Source organism: Bufo gargarizans, chromosome 6 (assembly GCF_014858855.1).
Source record: "Bufo gargarizans isolate SCDJY-AF-19 chromosome 6, ASM1485885v1, whole genome shotgun sequence".
Classification (NCBI taxonomy): Eukaryota; Metazoa; Chordata; class Amphibia; order Anura; family Bufonidae; genus Bufo; species Bufo gargarizans.
This window is the reverse complement of record NC_058085.1, coordinates 352,449,980-352,474,450: the sequence shown is the minus strand read 5'-3', so window position 1 is coordinate 352,474,450 and position 24,471 is coordinate 352,449,980. Positions and strand designations below refer to the sequence as shown.

The 24,471-nt window shown below is 42.6% G+C and overlaps 1 protein-coding gene across 1 annotated transcript in view; it reads right to left on the bottom strand.

Moving 5' to 3' along the window:
* LOC122942211 (ovostatin-like) overlaps window positions 1-24,471 on the bottom strand; it is a 168,264-nt gene that overhangs the window by 39,987 nt on the left and 103,806 nt on the right. The window contains exons 15-22 of the mRNA XM_044299711.1: window positions 13,356-13,428; window positions 8,500-8,725; window positions 8,166-8,286; window positions 7,227-7,348; window positions 6,241-6,292; window positions 3,108-3,191; window positions 2,816-2,992; window positions 670-748 (exon numbers count right to left, since the gene is read on the bottom strand). Of these exons, the coding sequence (XP_044155646.1) occupies window positions 670-748; window positions 2,816-2,992; window positions 3,108-3,191; window positions 6,241-6,292; window positions 7,227-7,348; window positions 8,166-8,286; window positions 8,500-8,725; window positions 13,356-13,428 (934 nt within the window). The remainder of the gene's footprint in view (window positions 1-669; window positions 749-2,815; window positions 2,993-3,107; window positions 3,192-6,240; window positions 6,293-7,226; window positions 7,349-8,165; window positions 8,287-8,499; window positions 8,726-13,355; window positions 13,429-24,471) is intronic.

Below are 24,471 nucleotides of genomic sequence, written 5' to 3'. Positions count from 1 at the left end.
AGACAGGTACAGAAGGCAGGGGCTAATGGGAACTCTCTCTAAAGCCTTTCCTAAAAATTATTCCCCACTAGGCAACCCCCTTTAATTTATATGAAGCTTCCCTGCCACTTATTTTTCAGTAGCGAATAAGGAGTTTCCTTCCAGTAAATGTAATGGCATATCATGAGGATATGCCATCAGTTTCTAATCAGTGGAAGTCCAACAGAGATCCCTTTGATCCTCAACAATAAGGAGAAGAATCACAAACAAAGATCCTCATTTTCCATATAGCGGCTTTCCTGTTTACCCAATGTTTAAGGAACTTGCAATAGTGCCTCATTGAAGTTCATTTTCTGCAGTTTGACCCGTCCGATTGTAATGTTATGTCATATGCAAGTGATATGCCATAACATTATAACATGAGAATACTAGCAGTGTGTTCCAACAGTCAAGGAAGGCTGAGAGTTGTAGAACTGTATTTGCTGGAGGGGCATACGTTAGAGGTGACTATTGTTGTATGACACATGCAACCTGCTGAATATTATATCTCATATCTTTCTATGTAATTTTCTTCCCAATCTACAATATGGCCATTATCGACAAAGAAAATACGGCAACAGAAAAGTGATTTTTGCCATATAGCTGCAATTATTTACTAGAAAATGGATCTCACATTTATTTTACACATACCATATATTTTCTTTATCGTCATCGTGAAAGAACCCATAGGAGCCACTTTCTGTTCTAAATGTCAGTTGTTTCTGGTAAGCTGAAGGGAAAGCAGAGTAATGCAAGTTATAGTAGTAAACACATGTTTTATTCTGAAGACATGATATAGCAAAACATAACTACTAATATCTATTATAATATTGTCTCGCACAACATGACACAGCCTACCACCAAGAGTAGCTCACTGCATGGACATGTGTGTAGCTCCAACTAATACTAATATTGCTTATTCATATTTTATATTTCTACTCTGTTATAGGACTAGAACAATAAAAATTCTGGAAGAGTTGAAAGGACACGAACAGCACCCGAAGGACCCTTTTGACTATAATGAGGTCTACCAGGTTTCTGCCAGGAAGCCCGGCATTTAACCAGATAAAATAGCACAACATACTGCACAATTAAAGAGAGGATTCAAAAGAAGCCTCCAATGCAGATGTGAACACAGTCAAAGTTCTATACTAGCTTTAACAATCTGTGTTGGCAGAATGCAGCCAGAATTATTTTGCTTGTAGATAAATTATGAGATATCATAGAATGCTCCTACAATACGGTTTCTAGGAACTTTTACCATTGTAGATCTTGGTGTGTGATGATTTAGAAATCTGAGGATAGTCACAAAATGGCAACGTTGTTGTACTTTGCAAATTACAAGTGTTTTGTGATGAGCCTCATGACTTCAAACTCTAGAAAAAAGTGTATTGGGTATGCGTCCTAATGCACAATTGAACAAATATAAGTGGAGGTAAAACGCTAAAACAAAATAATAAATGTTTATTAACTTATTTTGTTAGAATAAGGGGTCAATACTGAGTCACTGCAGCCGCAGCAACAAAATCTACATACAATAGTGGGCCTCACCTAGGCCGACCTCACAGGCGGCACACAGCCACTGTGTGGCGACCGGTGGATCCCACAATAAAACCCACCAACACTAGGGGGGCTAAGATACCACAGGTATAGGATGTTGAACCTGGGTACCTAGTACTAACAAGGTAAATGCCTGGTACGGAACCAGGTATATTACCTAACAGTGAATGCCAGCGCGCTAATATAGTACAGGTGCAGGATAAGGTACAGGCAAACACAGATGGCTCCGCTAGGTATATCTGGAGCTGTGATAGCCCTCCCCTGTCCTAGCTCAAAGCTTAGACCATCTAGGACAGGGGAGGGCTATCACAGCTCCAGATATACCTAGCAGAGCGATCTATGTTTGCCTGTACCTTATCCTGCACCTGTACTATATTAGTGCAGTGAATGTCTGCGCGCTGGCATTCACTGTTAGGTAATATACCTGGTTCCGTACCAGGCATTTACCTTGTTAGTACTAGGTACCCAGGTTCAACATCCTATACCTGTGGTATCTTAGCTCCCCTAGTGTTGGTGGGTTTTATTGTGGGATCCACCGGTCGCCACACAGTGGCTGTGTGCCGCCTGTGCGGTCGGCCTAGGTGAGGCCCACTATTGTATGTAGATTTTGTTGCTGCGGCTGCAGTGACTCAGTATTGACCCCTTATTCTAACAAAATAAGTTAATAAACATTTATTATTTTGTTTTAGCGTTTTACCTCCACTTATATTTGAGCCTCATGACTTCACATAAAATATTATATACATACCAACACCATCATATAATTTAGTGACTTTTTACATAATGGTTGTTATTCCACATATAAGCAAGAAAGAGGATGTTAGTTAATCATTAAAGGGGTTCTCGTGACTAATGTAAAAAATTTAAATTAGATATAATGTAGTATATAACAGTTTCTTTCTAATACGTTTAGAACCAGCCCTATATCTCACATGAATCCATAGATCTGCCCATTCATTGCTGCAATTGCTCTGATAGATTCATTTCAACCTGGCAGCTCAGGGGTGTTTACTTTCTTAGTATTCAGATCCAGGTGCTGATTTGAAAAATGTAGAATATTTTTCATGGGACAACCCCTTTATAATAAATAGTCAGTTTTACGGTATATGTGGATGACCTTGAGATCATCAGAGAGGTGGAGAAACAGCTTCAATGACATATGAAAAGTTAAGGAATATTGGAAGTTAGAGGGGAAATTTGCACAAAAATACCTGACTAGATCATAAATTTTATTTACCTTTCTCTAAACTTTCTATAATGCTGGCTTTTTTTTCAGGAGTCAGTTCATGTATGCTCTCGAGATACTCCAGTGTGTATAAAGCTCTGAGAAACTTGGCTGCGCTCTGTTCTCCACAGTCATCAGGCATATAGAGTAAATTGTTCAAGTTAACATAAATATTGGCCATGATATCACCTGGAAAACAGGTTATATATAAATCCACACATAAAACTAAAATACACTGTAGTATTATATTCCAGTATAAAGTGACATTTCGCAGGTAAGATATTTATCAGTCAAGATTACTCACCCTGAACCAAGAGGTGCGCACGTTCAGAGCCGGGTACTAGTCTCTCTGGGAGTTCCAAGGTGAAATGAATGTCCCCCTTATTTTCTGTCAAGTGACAGAAAACAGCAATATAATTTAGAGACTGACAAAATTTATATAATTCTTCATGAAAGCAAACCACATGGGAAATATAAATCATGCATTCAAGAAGCTGATTTCAGACAGTGGATAAACCATTCAGAAGCACCATTATCTCCATAGTCTCCTAGCTAGTATCCATGGAGCACCGGTACAAAATACACTAGTGTAAAAAGGTCATTTCAGAAGTTGGAACATGGGTTAAAAAAAATATATTTTTCCAGAATATTACATGTTAATGGCCTACCTTGCATTATCAGGGATCTTCTAACCACTGGGATGCCCACTGATTAGCAGAATGAATAGGTAGTGGCCACAACTACTTCACTCCAGCGCACCACAACAACGTCCATACAGTTGTGGTTGTGTCTGTGTGTTGCTTGTGCTAGACCTAGAGGGCACTATGTGAAAGTGGTTCCCTTGGGATTAGTGAAGCAAAGGAAGTGGGCAGAGTCTGCTGTAAAGCACGATCTTGTGCCTGGAGCACGGATCAGAGTAAATGAGGGAGTGGTACAGAGCACAGAAGAGAAGCAGGAAACTTACCCAAACCAGTGGGAGGTAAGGCTACTTTCACACTTGTGTTGTTAATTCCTGTATAGAGACCTGGCAGAGGATCTCAATGCCGGAATTAAACTGATTTGTTTTGATTTTGCACTTCAGGATGCAAATGTTCTGTTAGGATGCGGTTGTGTGAAATCAAAACGGAAATAAACGGATCAGTCACTAAATACATTGAAAGTCAATAGGTGACAGATCCGGGTTTTTAGGAGCTCCTAAAAAGACGGATCTGTCACCATTGACTTACATTGTTTTCAGTGCCGGATCAATTTTCCCCCCCGTTATGACCGGACACAAAACCGCAGCTTGCAGTAGTTTTGTGTCCGGTTACAAAACGAAACGCTGATCGAGTGGAAAATATCAAAATGCATCCTGAACCAATCTCTTTCTATTCAGAATATATGGGGACAAAACGGAAACCTTTTTTTTTGGTATCTGCTGGATCTCAATACCGGAAAACAGCAACGCAAGTGTGAAAGTAGCCTAACAGAAAAGTACAGGACCAGTGAGAGGACATTGGTGTCTATGGGTAGTGTACTAAATGTGGGTAACATTAACCCCACATCAAGTCAGATCACTAAAGCAAACCAGTGCAAAGAGTCTGCAAGGAGTGTCCAGTCAGCAGGAGAAGTAGCAAAACTATCATTGACACGTGTCTTCTACAATCTTATGGACTGTGCTGGGTCACTCTTCATTCTGTTGATCATCCCAGGAGTGGAACTGATTTTATATTGATGGCTTATCTTTAGGATAGGTCATCAATGTGATTTCCAGGAAAACCCTTTAAATTTCTAGATCAGTGGTTTCTAAACTATGCTTCTTCAGATATAGTAAAACCAAAACTTCAAGCATTTTCTGCTTGTAGAAGGTTGTAGTGTATGGGGTAAGAGAGTCATGTGTTGGAGGCCACTAGTCTAGACCTTGCTTGTGATCCTGATTGTAAACAAATGAAAGACTAAAATGCATCACCCACGTTAAATTACAAATTTTAGTGTTTTAAATGCAGGCCTCCATCAGAGCCGTATCCAATTGCTCCCTATAAACATCCTTTTTAATGAAAACAAAATTGAAGATCTAATATGAAAAAAGATGTCTAAAATTGCGTCCAACTGACCATTGAAACTTCTGCACATCCATAACTTGTGTTCAACACAACCCCTCTTCCCAACCTCAAAAGTGATGCCACGTGTAAGACTCCTGAGTTTGAACCATCTGTGCTCTGAAATAGTGCAGCACTGTGCATTTACTACCTTCCCACTGTGAAATTATAGTATGTAGCAGAGTGGGATGGAATTTAGACTTGAAGGAATGAGGGACAGTTGTCAGTCATGTTTAACTTAAGATAGACAGGCTAGGAAAGGTAAGAATGTAGCATTGCACAAAAAGATTGCATTCACACAGGTTTATCCTTTTTACAGTCCGCAAATCGCAGATCCACAAGATATGGATATCGGCCATGTGCTGTGTTATAAGGGTAAATTCCTTAAATAAGCACTGATTGGGACTTTCCCTTAAATTATTATATTAACTTCTATATTCCTAATAATGTAGTGAATTAGGGATAGTTAATCAACATACGTAAACAAAGCCATTGTTCTGTGTCAGATAACCTCCAGACTCCACTCCTGTGTGTATATTGCACACTGGACATCCTTAGGAGTAGTAGCTGAGAGGTATCCATTTTTGTGCACAAAGTCAAAGAGCGCAGGGCTGCTGAGAACATCTTCTAGGTAGGATGTTGTAGGTCACTATAGCTCTCTTATATTATCATGGGGCATTGGCCATTTGCTACGTGAGTAGCACAGTAACGGGAGCTCCCCCATTGCATTGCAGGCCATGATTATCACTTACCTTTACTATTCTGTATGTGATTTGTGTTTTACCTTGTTAATCACACTCAAATAATTTTATCACTTAGCCTGTATAAGCCTATTTAGTCTCAAATCTTCAAATTCACATAAAAAAATGTGCACCCGCACTTCCCGTGGGAACTATAAAAGACATGCCTGTTCTAGTCCACAAAACGCACCAAAATACAACATATTCTATAATTTGCGGGATGGACAGATGGCTTTGTACAGCACACCGATGACATCAGTGTACTTTTCACATTTTTTGCAGAACAATAGAAGTGAATGAGTCCACGTCCGATCTGCAAAAAAAGGAGATCAGATGCAGACCACAAATAGTCATGTGAATATAGGCAAATATAAATATTTGGTTCAGGAAAGTTGTAAGATGGGGAAAACACAATAGGGGAGATCTATCAAAACTTGGCAACCAATTAGATTTCACCTTTCATTTTCCAGAGGCGCTCTAAAAAATGAAAGGTGGAATCTGATTGGTTGCTATGGGGAACTAAGAGAGTTTTCATTTGCACTAGTGTTGATAAGCCTCACCAATTGAGCTAGTTTTTATAGAAGTAAATAAATGACATGCTCTATATTTATTTTTTTACCTGGCGGGTATATAATGAATGTCTGTGTCTTTTCTTCTTCATGTCCCCTTGGCTAACAATAAAAAAAAAATAATAATAATTACTGGAGTTATTGCTCTATCTCTTGGCAGTGGTATAGAGGGGCTGGCAGGTTATATACAGTTCCTTGGGGACCACACGCCTAGGCCTTGAACAATAGTAATTTTGATACAGGGGTAGGCATAAAACAGAGCTGTGACCCTGTACCTCAGAATGAATGAATAAATACTGAAACAGTGGCTATTAATGGGAACCTGTCATCAACTTTTTGCTTCCCATACTGACGGCAGTATAAAGTAGAGACAGGTGAGATAATTTCAGCAGTCTGTCATTTAAAAGTTAAAAGTAAGTGGTTGCCGAGAACCTACATCACAATCATTGCTGACTGGGCCTGGAAAAGAGTCACGGCCACCTGACAAGAGTCCTGGTTATTCATGAATTCCTGCTCTCCTGCCCACCTGCTGATGACTGACAGTTTACTACCTAGTTTTTTCCTTTTCTCTCTAGGAGAGAACTGCCAATCATCAGCAGATAGGCGAGTGCGCAGGAGATTATGTATAACCAGGACTCTTCTCAGGTAGATGTGACTCTTTTCAAGGCCTGGGCTGCAATGATTATGATGCTGGTTCTCGGCAACCTCTTACTTTTAGGTCATGAGTGACACACCGCTGACATCAGCATTTCTGTCACTATTTTATACCGCCCTCAGTGAGATCAGCATAAAGTTGACGACAGGTTCTCTTTAAAGGCTATTAATATGAGCACCTTGCTAAAATTCTGAAACAATTGCAAATTTTTTTACCTAATTGACATTATTTTGAAAAAAGAACAATATTTTTCAGCTTTGAGTTTGAACTAAATGTCCTAAAGGGGTTGTCCAGGAGTTTTTGTATCGCTGGGTAACAAGGAAAACGTCTCATCATCTTAAATCACAGTAGGGCGCCGCTGTCTTACAATGGAGAACTTACCTTGACCACAATGGTTTTCTCAACAGAATCTTCTCGATGATCACTGCTTATCAGTAAAGGATCCTCAGTACATTTCCCATCGACCTCTAGAGAACCACTGTCTACATGGACCTTTAGGGTCTCTGAAAATTATATTAGATATGAAATCAGGTTGTTCTTTAATGTATTACATTACAAATGAGTACAGAACATAAAGAATAAACATCAAGAGACTTTTTTTTATATTGTTCTTACTCCTTTACACGCTCCAACACTTGTTCCTTACCTAGTGGATATTCAATAGTACATGTATGTACTAATGTGTGTATGTATGTGTTGTCACAGCTTCAGGGCCAGTGCAGTGTGACTGATGAAGAGAATTTACATTAAACAGTTATGACCTATTTAGTGGAATACTTGTACTGGAATACCCCTTTAAAGTTTAAAGGGCATCTGTCAGCAGATTTGCACCTATGAAACATGTCCACTTGGCAGCTGAAGGCATCTGTGTTGGTTCCATGTTGATATGTGCCCACATTGCTGAGAAAAATGATGTTTTGATATATGCTAATGAGCCTCTAGGAGCAACGGGGGTGTTGCTTTTACACCTAGTGGCTCAGCTCTCTCTGCAACTGCCGCACCCTCTGGACTTGACAGGGCCAGTCAATAAGAACATAATCACAGATGGTCCTGTCAATCAAAGTACAAGGGGGGCGGGAGTTGCAGAGAGAGCAGAGAGTCTAGGTGTAATGGCAACGCCCCCGTTGCTCCTAGAGGCTCATTCGCATATAATAAAACATAATTTTTCTCAGCTATTGGGCACATATGAACTTGGGACCAACACAGATGCCTTCAGCTGCCAAACACACATGCAACAGGTCAGCCAGTGTCATAGGCACAAATCTGGTAAAAGATGCCCATTCAATTAAAAATATTATTTGGCGTAAATGAATACAGTACTTGGTTTCACTGCTGTAACATCCCAGGTGAAACTGTGTGCGTGCCTCTCGCAGACACATCTGGCCTGCTCCCTGTTCTTGACTGTTGCAAATTCCTCAGAATCCAGCAATGACACGACAATCTGTTTTAATAAGAATGCAAAAATGATAAGTAAAGAATTAAAAGACGTGCTGCGTGGTTACTGCTAGATTTTATGGAATCATAATAAATGCCAAACTTTCAGTTTACTCATTTCTAAAAAAAAAAATCTCATCAATGGAAATCCACCACCAGAAAATGGATGCCATCAAACATTTTCAGCTGTAATTTTTAGATTTATCAGCCTCTTTCTTACCAGAATACATTTCTTTACATAGCTGAAGACCACGACTTGTATGGTAAATTTCTCTCCTTGTACTACAGAGTAGGGGGCAAGCAGGTCAATGAAGTAAGGTTGGAAGGTGGTGAGCTCAACACCAGAGACACTGGCAAAACCGGTCTTGCTTAAGCAAATGGCATCAGTCACCCACTTAGTGATGCTGTGTGGTGTAGCTCGATTTAGTACGGTGTGTCCATCTGAGCTGTAGAACAAACATCACACAGGAATAAATAAAAGGAATTCTGTCATCAGGATTTTAGCAACAGAGCTTGTCACATTAACACATCAGTCTCCTCGATTTAGTTTAAAATATACTAGTCTTACTGCCATATGTCTTGTCATTTCTGTAAAAATCGCTTTTATTCATATGCAAATGACCTCTCTAAGGAGCCCAAGGGACAGCCGTTGGAGCACAGCCGTGCCCATTCTCTTGGAGCCTAGCACCGCCCCACTGCAAATTATTCACTCCTTTCATCGCTGACGTCATTGTTCTGGTGCGCTGTAATCTCGCGCATGCGCCCTGGATCCAGTCATCATCAGTCCTGGCAGCAGCCTCCGCGAACGAAGCACGCATGCGCCAGCTGCCAGAATGCCTCCTCTCCTGCCCCTCTGTCCTCTGCCTGTCAGGAATCTCACGCTACTCCGCTCGTCCTTTCCGGGTCAAGCGAAGTGCGCAGACAGCTTGCGAATGCGTGCTTTGTTTGCTGAGGCTGCTGCCAGGACACCGAATGCGGAATCTGAGGGGTGCATTGACGAGGACGGCGCTATCGCAGCTCCCCGTCATTCCACCCACTACTTGCAAAAAAAAATGCGCTTCATGAAGTAATCAGTCACGAAGCGCATTTTTGGGTGAAATTCGGCAAATCAGCCGAATCAAACTTTTAAGAAAATCTCTAATCACAACCAATCTCAAGGAAATTCACTTGCATGTTGCTAGAACTACATAATGATTAAAAGGCTAAGTACATGCCCCGTATTAATAATGGGAGATTTTAACAATGTGATGAATAGGAAGTTAGATAGATTTTCGGTTATTTCAAAACGACAAATCAACAAACACTCCTCGAAAGAATATCGCAGGAATTGTCATTATTAGATGTTTGGAGATACCTCTACGAAAATAAGAGGGCTTTCTCGTGTTTCAGTCGCGGAAGTAAAATAATGTCAAGAATAGATATGGCACTAGTTAGCCCGGAATTGGTAGATCAGATATCAAGTATGAAATATGAGGCTAATAGCATTTCAGATCATTCCCCTATTAGCCTTACATTAAAAAAAAGCTCTATGCGAAAAACCCGAGAGTTTTGGCTAAACCCGCACTGGTTGAACTTAATTGATAATTAAGAAGGCATTAACGTTGATATAAAGGAATACTGGCGAATTAACTTAGGATCTACACAAATAGGTTATGTGTGGGACGCCTTCAAAGCATATATACGTGGTATTTTTGTTGGCAAAATTAAGGGGTTAAAACGTGAATTTGCTAAAAAGGAGAGGGCGTTGGGAGATAAGATAAAGGAAATAGAGGAGGAACTCCTTGTAAATGATCTACCTGAATTGGTGGGTCAGTTAGAAGAGGCCAAAATCGCATTATTAAGGTACAACAAAAAGTTTTCTTTGAGGGGGTACGATATTTTAGTGAGTCTGGAAAGCCAGGGAGACTGTTGTCCACACTTATACAAAATCAAAAGGAAAATAACTGAATTAACAGTGTTGAGAGGAGAGATGGGGGGATGACATCCAGCCGGGGAGAAAGCGAACAAGAATTTGTAAGATACTATGGGGACCTCTACTCCTCGGAGAGAGTGGGGGGGATGGAGATATAGGACGCTTCCTGGAGGGTATATCGCTCCCTAGGCTCTCCGAGGAGGAGAGCGAATCATTGAATGGTCCCATAAAATTGGAGGAACTACGGGAGACTGTGAAATCCATTCGGGGTAACTCCTCACCCGTCTTTTTGCAGGTTCTAAATGAATCAATGGATAAGGGGGACCTCCCTGCGTCTCTATCAGAGGCTGCAATCACCTTGATAGGGAAAAAAGGGAAGGATGAGAGAAAGGAGGACTCTTATCGCCCCATCTCTCTTCTCAACACGATTTTAAAATATGCGCTAAACTACTAGCAAACCGACAGAAAAAAGTTATAGAAAAAATAATCCACCCGGATCAATCAGGGTTTGTGCCAAAACGACAAGCCCAAACAAATATCCGACGGGCTCTGCTAAATATCCAGATGAGTGGTGAGGGGGCCCACTCCATCCTGTATTTGGACGCGGAAAAAGCGTTTGACAGGGTGGAGTGGGCATACTGGAGAATAATGCATGAGCTGAATCTGGGGGGAAAATTCATTAGATGGGTACAATTGCTATATCGCCATTCTAAAGTGAGGATAAAAGTCAATGGGGTGATATCAGAGCCGATAACATTACAAAGAGGTACTAGGCAGGGGTGCCCCCTCTCCCCATTATTGTTTGCCATATTTATGGAACCCCTGGCCTGTAAGGTCCGGGCAGATGATAAAATCAGGGGCTTTGGGGGTGAGGGTGCATTGGACAAGATATGTTTATATGCGGACGATGTTTTGTTTTTTTGGAAGGGGGGGCATCAATGGTGCCCTACTTGATAGTTGACCAATTTGGACAAATATCTGGTTTCAAGGTAAATTGGACGAAATCGGTGCTACTCCCAATAGGATATGAAATAGCGCAAAATGACATAAATGTTAAAATATTGAAAACCACAGGCTCCTTTGAATACCTTGGAATAAAAATGAGCTTGAGGATTCAGGATTATATAGAATTAAACGTTTCCCCTCTCCTTACAAGGGTTAAAAAATAAAACCTGTACGTGGCAAAAACTACTGATGCGGCAGGCTGATCGAATCGCCATTATAAAAATGGTTTTGTTACCTCAGATTCTATATGTTATTTGCTTATGCCCTGTGTGGATAGGGGACCATTTTTTTTTATGTATTGGAAAGGTTGACTAATGATCTCATATGGGGGAGAAAAAGGATTAGGATGAAACAAAAATATTTGTGGTTAAATGAAGAAGATGGTGGCTTGTCCGTCCCCTGCTTTCGAGGTTACTATTTCGCATCCCAGTTACAGTGGTTAATGATGGATAATGACAGTTTGCACCGTTATTTGCTGGGTGAGTTCGAAAGTCTTCAATATAACATCTTCAGTTTTCTTGAAACTGGGATTTTAAAAATTAAGGGAAGGAAGTGTCCAATTAGTCATATGATGCACTTAATATGGGTTAAGACAAAAAAATTATTGGGTATAAACCATTCATTAAGGATTACCCCTATAAGGAGAAATATTCATTTAGGTGAGTTTCAGAGGTTGGATGACTATATATTTTGGGAACAAAAATGGTATCAAGTTTGTTTCACAGATTGTGGTTGAAGGGAAGTTCAAGACATCAGAGGAACTGGGGCCTAGTATTGAGCTAGACCCCCTCACACGGTTTAGATATCTCTGACTGAAGCATGCATTTGACTCAACCGAGAATAAAGAATATTTAATTACTAAACACTCAGAATTTGTAGAATTCTGCTATTATAGTAATGTCACTAAAGTATCAATTTCACAGATATATAAGAATGTAAAGAGGGAGTTGGGGGGCGTGATTAAATTTAAGAGTGAAAGTAACTGGGCACAAGAAGTGGATTCTAATACTATAGATTTATTTACAAAAATATAAATAAACATATTTATGTGAAGTGAAATAACGATATGATGGTAAATATGATATTGTTAATGATAATTATGTCATATTTATTGTTTGTGTATATTATTGTTTCTTTTTTGCTTATTTTTATATTAAAAAAGAAAATATAAATATTTTAAAAAAAAGCTAAGTACACCTTTTGGGGGAAATCCTTAAATGATTGTATTTTACTCATTTTGGGCTAAGAATCTTTTTTTTTCAATGAATCTTTATTAAACATATGCAGATGTTCTGTCACAAAGGGTTAACTGTCTAGCTGTGTGAATACTTTCACTTCCACTTCCACTTTGTAAGCTAGAAATAGAATCTAGTAAGATAAGAATTGAGATATAATAAGTGTTTAGGAGGAGGTCAGAGATAAGGAGCTGTCAGCTGAGCTGCGTGATGGGGCACAGTAAATACAGAGCATGCTACTAGAGAATCTCAAAGCTGTGTAGAGAAAGAGGCTCAAAAGTTTTAATGAATACAAGTGGAAAAATGATTTGAGCTCAAAATTAATACAATACAGTAATAATAAAAAATTAACCGTTAAGTTAATTTGAGCAGAACTACAGTATGTCCTGTTATTACAGCTGTATTATGTACTGCTAAAATATAGCTTAGCCTACTTTCACACTAGAATTTTTTGCGGATCCGTCATGGATCTCCAAAAAAAGCTTCCGTTACAATAATACAACCGCATGCATCCGTCATGAATGGATCCGGTTGTATTATCTCTTCTATAGCCATGATGTTTTCTATTGTACCAGAATGTGTCAGAGAAAATAGATCCGCCCCCATTGACTTAAATTGTGTGCCAGGACGGATCAGTTTAGCTCCACTTTGTCAGGCGGACAGCAAAACGCTGCAGGCAGCGTTTTGGTGTCCACCTCCAGAGCGGAATGGTGACTGGTGGCAAACTAATACATTCTGAGCGGATCCTTTTCTATTCAGAATGCATAAGGGCAAAACTGATCCGTTTTGGACCGCTTGTGAGAGCCCTGAACGGATCTCGCAAACGGAAAGCCAAACGCTAGTGTGAAAGTAGCCTTAAACTGGCTGATAGGCAGTAGCTGTCAATCTCAATTGCTATACGTTGACATTATTATTATTACTTACTCCACAGGAACGACTTCAAAAATCCAGCTGTCTGTAAAGTCCCTTCGTGTGAAATGTTCTTGTATCTCTTTATCTTTTCCAAGAAAATGTAAGATTGCATTAAAATAATGGCACTTAAAAGAGTAACAATGCAACGTGTACAGAATTCAAATATACTTTGCCACCCTCCCCCAACTAAGACAGAATGGTGTAATATCAATCACTGTAAAACATGGAAATGTAAAAATGTGACAATGTTATTTCATGTGTGCATCTAGATGTGATTTTTAATATGTACAATACAAAATATCAATACAATATTTTACAAAATAAGGGTACTTTCACATTTGTGGCAGAGGATTCAGGCAGGCAGTTGCTCTCCATTCAGAATGCATTAGGATAAAACTGATCAGTTATTTTCCGGTACTGAGCCCCTAGGATGGAACTCAATGCCGGAAAAGAATAACGCTGGTGTGAAAGTACCCTACGAGAACACCTTTGTTTTTTTACAACTTAAAACACAGTAGTCTTCTATTGTATTGTGCATAGAGATAAGCAAATATAAGTTTACGAAGTGGAATTCGATCTGAATTTAAGGAAAAATTAGATTCGCACTGAATCTGAATTTCCTCACACGTTGTGGTAACGAATCACATTTTTTCCTAAAATGGCTGCTGCATGTGTTAGGACATGGAGATAGGAACTCTGGGAACTAGGGATCACCCACAATGCAATTCAGCCAAGCCATGCCTGTGATGTCACAGCCCTATAAATAGCCTCATCCATCTTGGATTCAGCCATTTTTTCAGTGCACTTAGTGCAGGGAGAGACATCAGGCGCTAGGGACAGTGGTAGAAAAAACTTTAAAACTTTTATTTAGCTGTATAGAAGTTCAGGGAAAGGATAGGGAGGAATTATTCCACAGCATTTATGTAGGACAGGGTTCAGTAGGGGAGGTTACAGCCTGGGTAATAGGAACAATCCTATGCACTGACTGGGGATCCAAATGCCATTATACAGCTCTGTAATTCCAGCATACCATTCTTGTTATTGGGGTGCAAGTGCTGTTTGATACAGCCATTAACAGGGTTTATTACAAGGAAATATTTATACGTCTTATTTGCCCTTGTGCGGTGCAGTTACTGTATATGTTCTAAAGCATTTTTTTGGCTTGTATTAGTGGGGAAAAAGGGTTTATTTTAGCCATTGTGTGGTGAAGTGAGAAAATTACAGCCCTTTTTGGTATGTATTAGTGGCAAAAAAATATTATTTGCCGTTCAGCGGTGCAGTTATATGTTCTAAAGCCCTTTTTGGCGTGTATTAGTGGGGAAAAAAAGGGCTTATTAGTTGTTGTGTGGTGAAGTGAGAAAATTACAGACTTTTTTGGGGTGTTTTAATTTCCTTTTAATTTATTTGATTTAACAGTATGTCAGAGAGAGAAGTGCCAGGCCCTGCACAGGGGAGTGTCAGAGGCGTAAATGTTTCTGGCACAGGTCGTAGCAGAGTAAGGGGGCGTGGAAGCAAGAGTCGCAGCGAGAGGCCTGAGCTCCCAGTGTCATCTAGTGGTCGTGTCTTGACCAGCAGCCCAGCGGTACTTGAATGGTTGACTCGGTCATCCACTTCATCCCAAGCAACATCAGCCACCCCCAGTCAACAGTTGGTGAGTTCGTCAGACACAACCCTTAGTTGGCATGGCCCGGGAGCAGGCCCTGTGTCCTCACCTGTCCTCAACCTGCCTCTGTCCTTTTATGTTCCCTCAGCCAGAGAAGTATTATATGCTGTGGGCTCAGCTCCACTATACAGTGAGGACAAGCTACTAGAAGACAGTCAGCAGCTACTGGCCAGCCAAGATGTGGAGCAGACATCCGCCCCTTCATCCAGTAGGCGGGCAAGTAGTGATGAGGAGAGTGGCTTGAGAGCTGGTGTTGCGAGCGGTCAGGCTCCTGACCCAGAGACCGTTGAGGAAGACATCAGTGACCTGCAGACAGAACTCGATGATGTAGCTGATCACACTAGGGAGCCACAGTGTCAATGTTGGCACCATGGCCCTGCGTCAACATTTGCAGCGTCACCATAAAGTGGCCTGGTAGAACCATGGCTTCGATGTGGTGGTCTAGCCTGCCGCAACGACCGCTGCATCACTAATGTTGAGCGCAAATATTCAAATTACGAATATTGAGAATATCGCAACTTTGAGAATATTTAGAGTATAGTGCTATATATTTGTTTTTTCGAATATTCATAATTTTTTTACTCGAAAAATCTGCAATGTAATGATCGCATAATATGCGAAAATTACGCGATCAATACAGGCGTGGGTCAAAAAGGAATATATAGCACTTTAGAATATAGTGCTATATATTATTTTTTTAGAATATTCGTAATTTTTTTCCTTCTGAAGTTATTATTCTTCCCTGCTTAAGTTGCTTGTCAAGCAATTTAAGCAGGGAGGAATCTTGACTTCATATTGAAAACATTATTTTGAAAATTCTAAAAAATTGATATATAGCACTATATTCAATATAGTGCTATATATTCATTTTTTAGAATATTCGTCATTTATTTCCATCTGAAGTCATGGTTCCTCCCTGCTTAAGTTGCTTGATAAGCAACTTAAGCAGTGAGGAATCATAACTTCAGATAGAAAAAATGACGAATATTCCCCAAAAAATTAATATATAGCACTACATTCTATAGTGCTATATATTCCTTTTTGACCCACGCCTGTATTGATCGCGTAATATTCGCATATTACGCGATCATTACATTGCAGAATGTAGAATGTAACGAATATTCAAATTCGCCAAATATTCTACAAAATATTAATGAAATATTGCAAATTCGAATATGACCCCTGCCGCTCATCACTATGCATCACCCAGTGGCACGCACCCGATTTCAGGCAGTCAAGGCTCCACCACCTCAGCCGAAGGGAGCTGTCTGTCCATCCCATCGTCTGCTGGTACTGATGCTCCTGCTCCTACACCTCGTCAGTCATTCCGACAGAAATCAATCATCAAATCGATTGCCAAGAGAATAACAGTATGCTTGCACTCATCCAACGGCGCAGAAGATGAATGTGCTCCTGGCCAAGTTGCTGGTGCTGCAGTCCCTTCTTTTCCAAGTGGTGGACTCTGCACCTTTCAGAGAAATGATGGCTTGTGCCAAGCCGAGGTGGAGAGTCCCAAGCCGTCATTTCTTTGCCAAAAAGGCAGTACCAGCCCTGCACACGTATGTAAAACAGAAGATGGGCCAGTCCTTGAACTTGTCAGTATCTGCCAAAGTGCATGGAAGCACAGACATGTGGACCTGTAACTACGGTAAGGGTCAATAGATGTCCTTTAAGGTCAACTGGGTAAATTTGGTTCCTGCACAGTCACACCAGCAACTTGGCCAGGTGACGCCGCTTTCGCCTCCACATTCTCACGCTGTTGGTTCTGCGAAAATGTCCACTTCTGCCTCCTTATCCTCCACCGTGTCCTCAGCCTCCACTACAGGGACAATTCACAGTCCCCTCCAGCATACCACATGTACAAGGCACGCACTGTTCTGCACCTCGTTTGCCTGGGTGAATAGAGTCACACAGGGGAGGAACTGCTCCGTGTCCTTCATCAAGAAATCGATTCCTTTCTCTGCGACAACTCAAAATTGGAACCATGGTGACGAACAATGGGAAGAGCATGGAGTCAGCGCTGAGTCAAGGAGGGCTGAGCCATGGTGCCTGAATGGCATACTTGTTTAATCTGGTTGTCAAGCATTTCCTGACATCTTCCACTCATCTGCAAGACAGCCTATAAATGGCCAGGAAACTTTGCATGCACTTTAGCCACTCATACACTGCAAAGCACACACTCCTTGAGCTGCAGTGGCAGAACGGCATCCCCCAACATAGGCTGATATGCGACATTTCCACCCGTTAAAATTCCACCCTCCATATGTTTGACTGACTATACAAACAGACAAAGGCCATAAACGATTTCTTGATAATCCAAGCGGACAGGACTACTCCTTTGTGTAACTTCAATGTCAGCCAGTGGCAGCTGGCTGGTCACGGGACTGGAGACATTGCGCCAAGATTTCATGGCTACGTGAGCCCTGTGGGGTCTGAACTGAAGGAGGAGGAGAAAGAGAACAACCAGAGCACAAGCAATGTTTAGTGAAATGGGTGGTTTTTCTACACAGGTGACAGGTGAGGAGGAGCAGGAACAGCCAGAGGAGCTACAGCGGCCATGAGGAAGAGGAGACAGAGGACCCAGACACACCGTGGCAGTATGCAGTAGAGATGGAAGCAGGGAGTCCTCCGAGTCACTTGCGCAAATGGCCTGATGCATGCTCACTTGCTTGTGTAGTGACAGCTGAATTGTCACCATTCGGCAGAGCGATGACTTCTGGCTCTCCACCTTGTTGGACCATCACTACCAGTCCTAAATGGGGGCCTTTTTGACACCTGCTGAGAGGGAGGACAAACTAAACTACTATAGAGGCATCCTATGTAGTCATTTGGCCGCTGCCTCTCTGTGCCATCGCCCATCCTCTGCACTCACATTTCTCTGACATGACTGCTGTGGTAGGGTGGGGGGTAGGAGTAGCTCCAGCTCCATCAGCAGCAACTTGAGTCTAGAGTCGCTGATGAGCAGCTTTCTTCACACACCTAGTGAAGAAACTACTCATCATCTGCAGCAGCAGCTAGAACTGAAGCAGGCCCTGAACCAGCAGGTGGTGGCATACTTGGACAGCACCCTGCCACCCTGCATTGAAGATTCAATGGACTACTGGACAGCAAAACTGGATTTGTGGCCGCAACTGGCAGAGCTTGCCCTGGGAAAGCTCTCCTGCCCGGCCAGTAGTTTGGCATCAGAGTGGGTGTTTAGTGCGGCAGTGGCCATAGTTACCCCAAGAAGAATTTGCCTGTCCACCCAAAATGTGGAGAGACTGACCTTTGTCAAGATGAATCAGGCATGGATCAGTTAGGATTTCCACCCACCAATGTCTGATGCATCAGACTAGATCATCCATGTTGCCACACCAACACCTTGACAAAAGAGATCAGTTTCTTCTGGCTACCTGCCTCAGCAAATATTCTGATGCTGCCACCTGCCTGATGCCACACATCTGATGCCAAGTGCTCATTCTTTCACACACCATCTTCAACTGGTACTGGTATTGCCACCCACCTCCCCACTATGTCACCTTGCCACTGTGTGGTCCTCTGATGCTACTGCCACCTCCACAATATGTAACCTTGCCACTCTGTGGTCTCCTGATGCTGCTGCCACCTCCACACTATGTCACCTTGCCACTCTGTGGTCTCCTGTTGCTGCTTACACCTCCACACTATGTAACCTCGCCACTCTGTGGTTTCCTGATACTGCTGCCACCTCCATACTATGTCATCTTGCCACCCTGTAGTCTCCTGATGCTGCTTACACCTCCACACTATGTAACCTTGCCACTCTGTGGTATCCTGATGCTCCTTCTACCTCAACACTATGTCACCTTGCCACTCTGTGGCCTCCTGATGCTACTGCCACCTCCACACTGTCATTGTGCCACTCTGTGTTCCCTTCATGTTGCTGCTGTCACCTCCACACTCTGTCATTGTACCACTCTGTGGTCTCTTCAAGCTGCTCCTGCCACTTCCACACTGTCATTGTGCTACCCTGTGGCCCCCTCCTAAAGCTGCTGACACAACCTCCACACTCTTTCTTTATGCTAGTCTGTGGCCTCCTGATGCTGCCGTCACCTCCACACTGTCATTGTGCAACTCTGTGGCCTCCTCCTGATGCTGCTGCCACCTCCAGACTCTGTCATTGGGTCACTCTGTGGTATCCTCATGCTGCTTCCACCTCACCACTATGTCATAGGGCCACTCTGTCGACTTCTCATGCTGTTCCCACCCTCCCCACTTCATGACTGGGCCACTATCTTGCCTTTCGGCCTGGCTGACATCATTTATTTGACTCTTCTTCTGATCTGTCAGAAGGAAGGAAAAATGAGGTGCACCATGGATCCTGTCTATGTAACAGCTGTAAGGCCTGCATGACATGGTCCCTATTTTGCATCAGAATTGGCTTATGAATTGGTAGCCAAAAGCAGGAGTGGGTACAAAACACAGAAGATATGCAAATACTCAATTCACGTGTCATCTCTGTTTTGGATCCACTCCTGTTTTTTGGGCCTTAGCATTACTGATGGATTACTGACCAAATGCTGACCGAGTGAAGGTGGATGTTCCACAGACACAATCCCATTTTGGTGGGTTATTGTTCTAATGGATCAGAGGAAGGGAAAAATAATCAGTGAAGTAAACACAAAGTTACTGCTGACACCCTCTCCACTCTGTCGGGGGGCTCTTCTTGTATAAGCATTTAATAGACCAGGTTCTGTAGACCTCTATGTGCAATCAGCTGACGACGGTGTAAAAGGAGTGCGCTTCTTCTTGTCGCTAACATTGACCTGTAAGGCTGAGTTCACACTTGAGTTATTTGGTCAGTTTTGGCCCCGTGACTGCCCAAATAAGTGAAGTGTGCAGTGATTCTAAGAGCGACGCCTGTCATCTGCAGGTCATACTGACTCACAGTATTATTTCACTACCACAGCAGACTCCCTATGCGTGTTACTGCAAGGCACAGTGTTCTACGCCACTATAAAGGCTCTCTGCAGCCAGGAAATAGCCGTTTTTAACACAATTTACCACAAATAAATTCAGATCGAAACCAAAATTCTTTTGAAAGATTCTGCAAACCTGCTGAATCGAATTTTTGAGAAATTCGCTCATCTCTAATTGTGCACATTGTATATTCCTGAATTGGCAGAATTAATTTTTTCATTTATGTCACTCAAAAGATAGAATACAGCTACGTCAATGAAATATTAAAACAACCTCATAACTATAGGATTGAGGCTAGAATACAGGTGAATATTTTCATGCAATAGCGTTTTTTTACCCTTTTTTTAGCCAAAGCCAAAACTGGAACTAGTTTATAGTATTTATCACGTATATTCTATTCACAAATTTTTATTGCGAATATCAGAAATCGCGAAGATGTAGAATATAGTGCTATATATTTGGAATTGGTAATGAATAGATTTTGTTTTTCATCAGTGACCTCCCTTCTTGCTTGTGGGCCAATGAGAAGGCTGCAATATCTTTGTCAGAGCTTAGCACCATTCCTAGCAACCTATAGGAAAGTTGCCTACCCCTTACTATATAAGAAACTCCCCAGCAGCCATTTTCTGCAGGTTTTTTTGCAGTTCTGAGAGCAGTGACATTGCTGTGCTCTGTGCTTTCATCTGGATCCTATTCCTTATCCAATTACATTAGATAGATAGTTAGCTTATATATATATAATACAGATAGTTAGTGGGAGATAGTCAGTGTAGGCTAGATAGTGATGTAGTGTAGCTAATAGTTTCCAATGCAGGGTGTTAGGCAGTGTGATCGGAATTACTATTTCTCTGCTGTCCATACATACAGGTGAAATTGGAAAAATTTGAATATTGTGCAAAGTTCATTTTTTTCAGTAATCAGGGCTGTCATCAGAAATTTAGGGGCCCCTTACACAGCTCAAGGCCTGGGCCCCCCCTCCTGCCCCGCCCCTTTAGAATCCGTCCTGACTCCACCTCCCCTCCACCCCCAAGGACCTACCCCCAATTTCATAATTTTTTTACAACTACAAAGACAGTAAAACTTGATAATCAGTGATTTCAGTAAGGAATTCATTTTTGACCAAATAATATGAAGCCTGCTACCACTGACAAGGTAGGCTCTTTTAAGCAGGACCCTCCACTAACACTAACTACACTACCTGTTCTAATCTGCCCTAGCAATCTCCCCCTGGCACATAAAAAAAAAAAAAAAAAAAAAGGACAAGGTTTACTGTTACAGTGTTATGGGGGGATCTGTGGATGACGTACTGTTATGGGGGGAATCTGTGGAGGACTTACTCTTATGGGGGGAATATGTGGATGACACACTGTTATGGGGGAATCTGTGGATGACACACTGTTATGGGGGATCTGTGGATGACACACTGTTATGGGGGATCTGTGGATGACACACTGTTATGGGGGAATATGTGGATGACACACTGTTATGGGGGAATATGTGGATGACACACTGTTATGGGGGAATCTGTGGGTGACACACTGTTATGGGGGATCTGTGGATGACGCACTGTTATGGGGGATCTGTGGATGACGCACTGTTATGGGGGATCTGTGGATGACACTGTTATGGGGATCTGTGGATGACACTGTTATGGGGATCTGTGGATGACACTGTTATGGGGATCTGTGGATGACACTGTTATGGGGATCTGTGGATGACACTGTTATGGGGATCTGTGGATGGCACACTGTTATGGGGATCTGTGGATGACACACTGTTATGGGGGGTCTGTGGGTGACGCACTGTTATGAGGGATCTGTGGATGACACACTGTTATGGGGGATCTGTGGATGACACACTGTTATGGGATATCTGTGGATGACACACTGTTATGGGGGAATCTGTGGATGACACACTGTTATGGGGGATCTGGGGATGACACACTGTTATGGGGGATCTGTGGATGACACACTGTTATGGGGGATCTGTGGATGACACTCAACCACTCTCAAACCCAACTGGTCAAACTTGTTAAATGGATCCCAAACACAATATGCACAATAACACCCCCCACCCCCTCCAACACTTAATTAACCCCTTCATGGCCTAAACATTTTTTTCAAAGCTGAACACAAAGCTAAATAGGGCTGGGTGGGCTGGCAAGGGAGGGCTTAATAACAATGATGGAGGATCATGGCCCTGTGGGATAATCCAGAAAACAGCTTTGCATTTTACCCCTGAGCAAAGACCACACAACAAGTTGGACATGCAGTACTTTTAGTCCGGCGGCCTTTCGCCATGCACTGCCGTGCTGCGCCGGAGCTCCACCCCCGTCCCCATTATAGTCAATGGGGACGGAGCGGCGGTCCGGCGAAATAACGGCAGGACGGATCCGACAGGGTGAACAGCCTGTCGGATCCGTCCTGCCGCTAGTGTGAAAGTAGCCTTACAATCTCATGGCTTCTGAGCAACAGTCATCTGTCACTTCTCTTATCTCTCTGCTCCTGTCCCTTAACCTCATCACTGCTGCAACAAAAGCATCAGCCTCAGTGTAAACTGTTATAGTGACTCGCGGCTCTTTTAACTCAATGAATCGAATGAGTCTCTAACTAAGTCTGATCTTCAGATTCTTTTAAAGGGTTTCTACCACATCGTTTTGACAAATTAGCTGTCAGACACTAGCGATCCGCTAGTGTCTGCTCTACCAAACAATCCTAATATAATAGCTTTTTGTGCAGCCGTTTCCATAAAAAACGAACTTTTATTGATATGCTAATGAGCCTCTAGGTGCTATGGGGGCGTCTTTTCAGCACCTAGAGGCTCGGTCTACCTTCACAAAATGCCGCCCAGCGCTTCCCTCCAGCACGCCCATCTCCTCTGGAATGCGATCCTACCTCTGAGTCAGCGGACAAACTCTCGCGCCTGCGCCGTGCGCGTCTGTCTTCGGCGCAGTAAATGTCTGACCGCTGCCTGCACAGACATCTCAGTCATCGGCGCAGGCGCAGTGAATGTCTGACCGCTCCCTGCACAGACATCTCCACTGCGCCTGCGCTGATGACCGAGATGTCTGTGCAAGCAGCGGTCAGACATTCACTGCGCCTGCGCCGAAGACAGATGCACCGAAGACAGAGGTAGGATCACATTCCAGAGGAGATGGGTGTGCTGGAGGGACGCGCTGGGCGGCATTTTGTGAAGGTAGACCGAGCCTCTAGGTGCTGAAAAGACGCCCCCATAGCACCTAGAGGTTCATTAGCATATCAATAAATGTTAGTTTGTTATGGAAACGGCTGCACAAAAAGCTATTATAATAGCATTGTTTGGTAGAGCAGATACTAGCGGATCGCTAGTGTCTGACAGCTAAATTTGTCAAAACAATGTGGTAGAAACCCTTTAACCTGAGACTCATTTGATTCTTTCTTAGACTCCCTGTACAGTGTGTGACTCAGACTCAGAGCTGCTAGTGCTTGCCTTGCCTCAGCTCTGATTGGTTGGTGGGTTGGGAGGGGAGGGGCTGGCAGAAGCAGCTTCCACTCTAGGATCAGATTACACTCCTCCCGAGTCCCTCCCTGCTGCCAGCGGCTCTGCTATTGTGTGCTGTGACTCACTGACTCAGCTCTGATTGGTTGGTGGGCGGGGAGGGGAGGGGCTGGCAGAAGCAGCTTCCACTCTAGGATCAGATTACACTCCTCCTGAGTCCCTCCCTGCTGCCAGCGGCTCTGCTATTGTGTGCTGTGACTCACTGACTCAGACTGAGCGGCTTCACATGGATCGGTTCAGTGAACTGAATCGATTCAAATGAATGATTCGTTCATGAACTGGACATCACTAGCAAGGAATGATCAATTGCCCCCCTCTAGCGATTCAATAAAGTTCAACTCAAGTCACTGACCAATGAGAGGGGGTAAACTGGCCGGCCGGTCTGGGCCCCTTACTGGGGTATCGGCTGTACCCCCCTGATGGCAGCCCTGTCAGTAATGCAACTTAAAAGGTAAAACTAATATATGAGACTCATTACAGGCAAAGCGAGATATTTCAAGCCTTTATTTGTTATCATTTGGATGATTATGGCTTACAGCTTATGAAACCCCAAAGTCACAGGGGTTCCGCTTGTGAGTTCCGTTTGAAGGCTCTCACAAGCGGCCCCAAACGGATCCGTACATCCCCAATGCATTCTTTTTTTTTTTTTTTTTATATAAACTTTTATTTTATTTTTTTTAGTTATCATACAAAAAGATACATGACAATATACCATTTACAATGCAATAAGATCCAAGTGTCCGTCAGTTCTAGTCCATAAAGCATAGTTAAATATGATTTCATGCAAATACCCATAATTAAATAGATATTGACCAAACTCAGATAGAGGTCTCTCTGCCTGAGGGGGAAGCAGGACCCACCCGGCATTGAAGGGTTTAGAATTACAGATAGAAGGAGACATCTTATTTATTATAATTATCTCTATACTGGGAGGGAGCATAGGCCCGAGGCCCGGGGGGCCCGCCAAGCAGCGAACACGCACCTGCCACG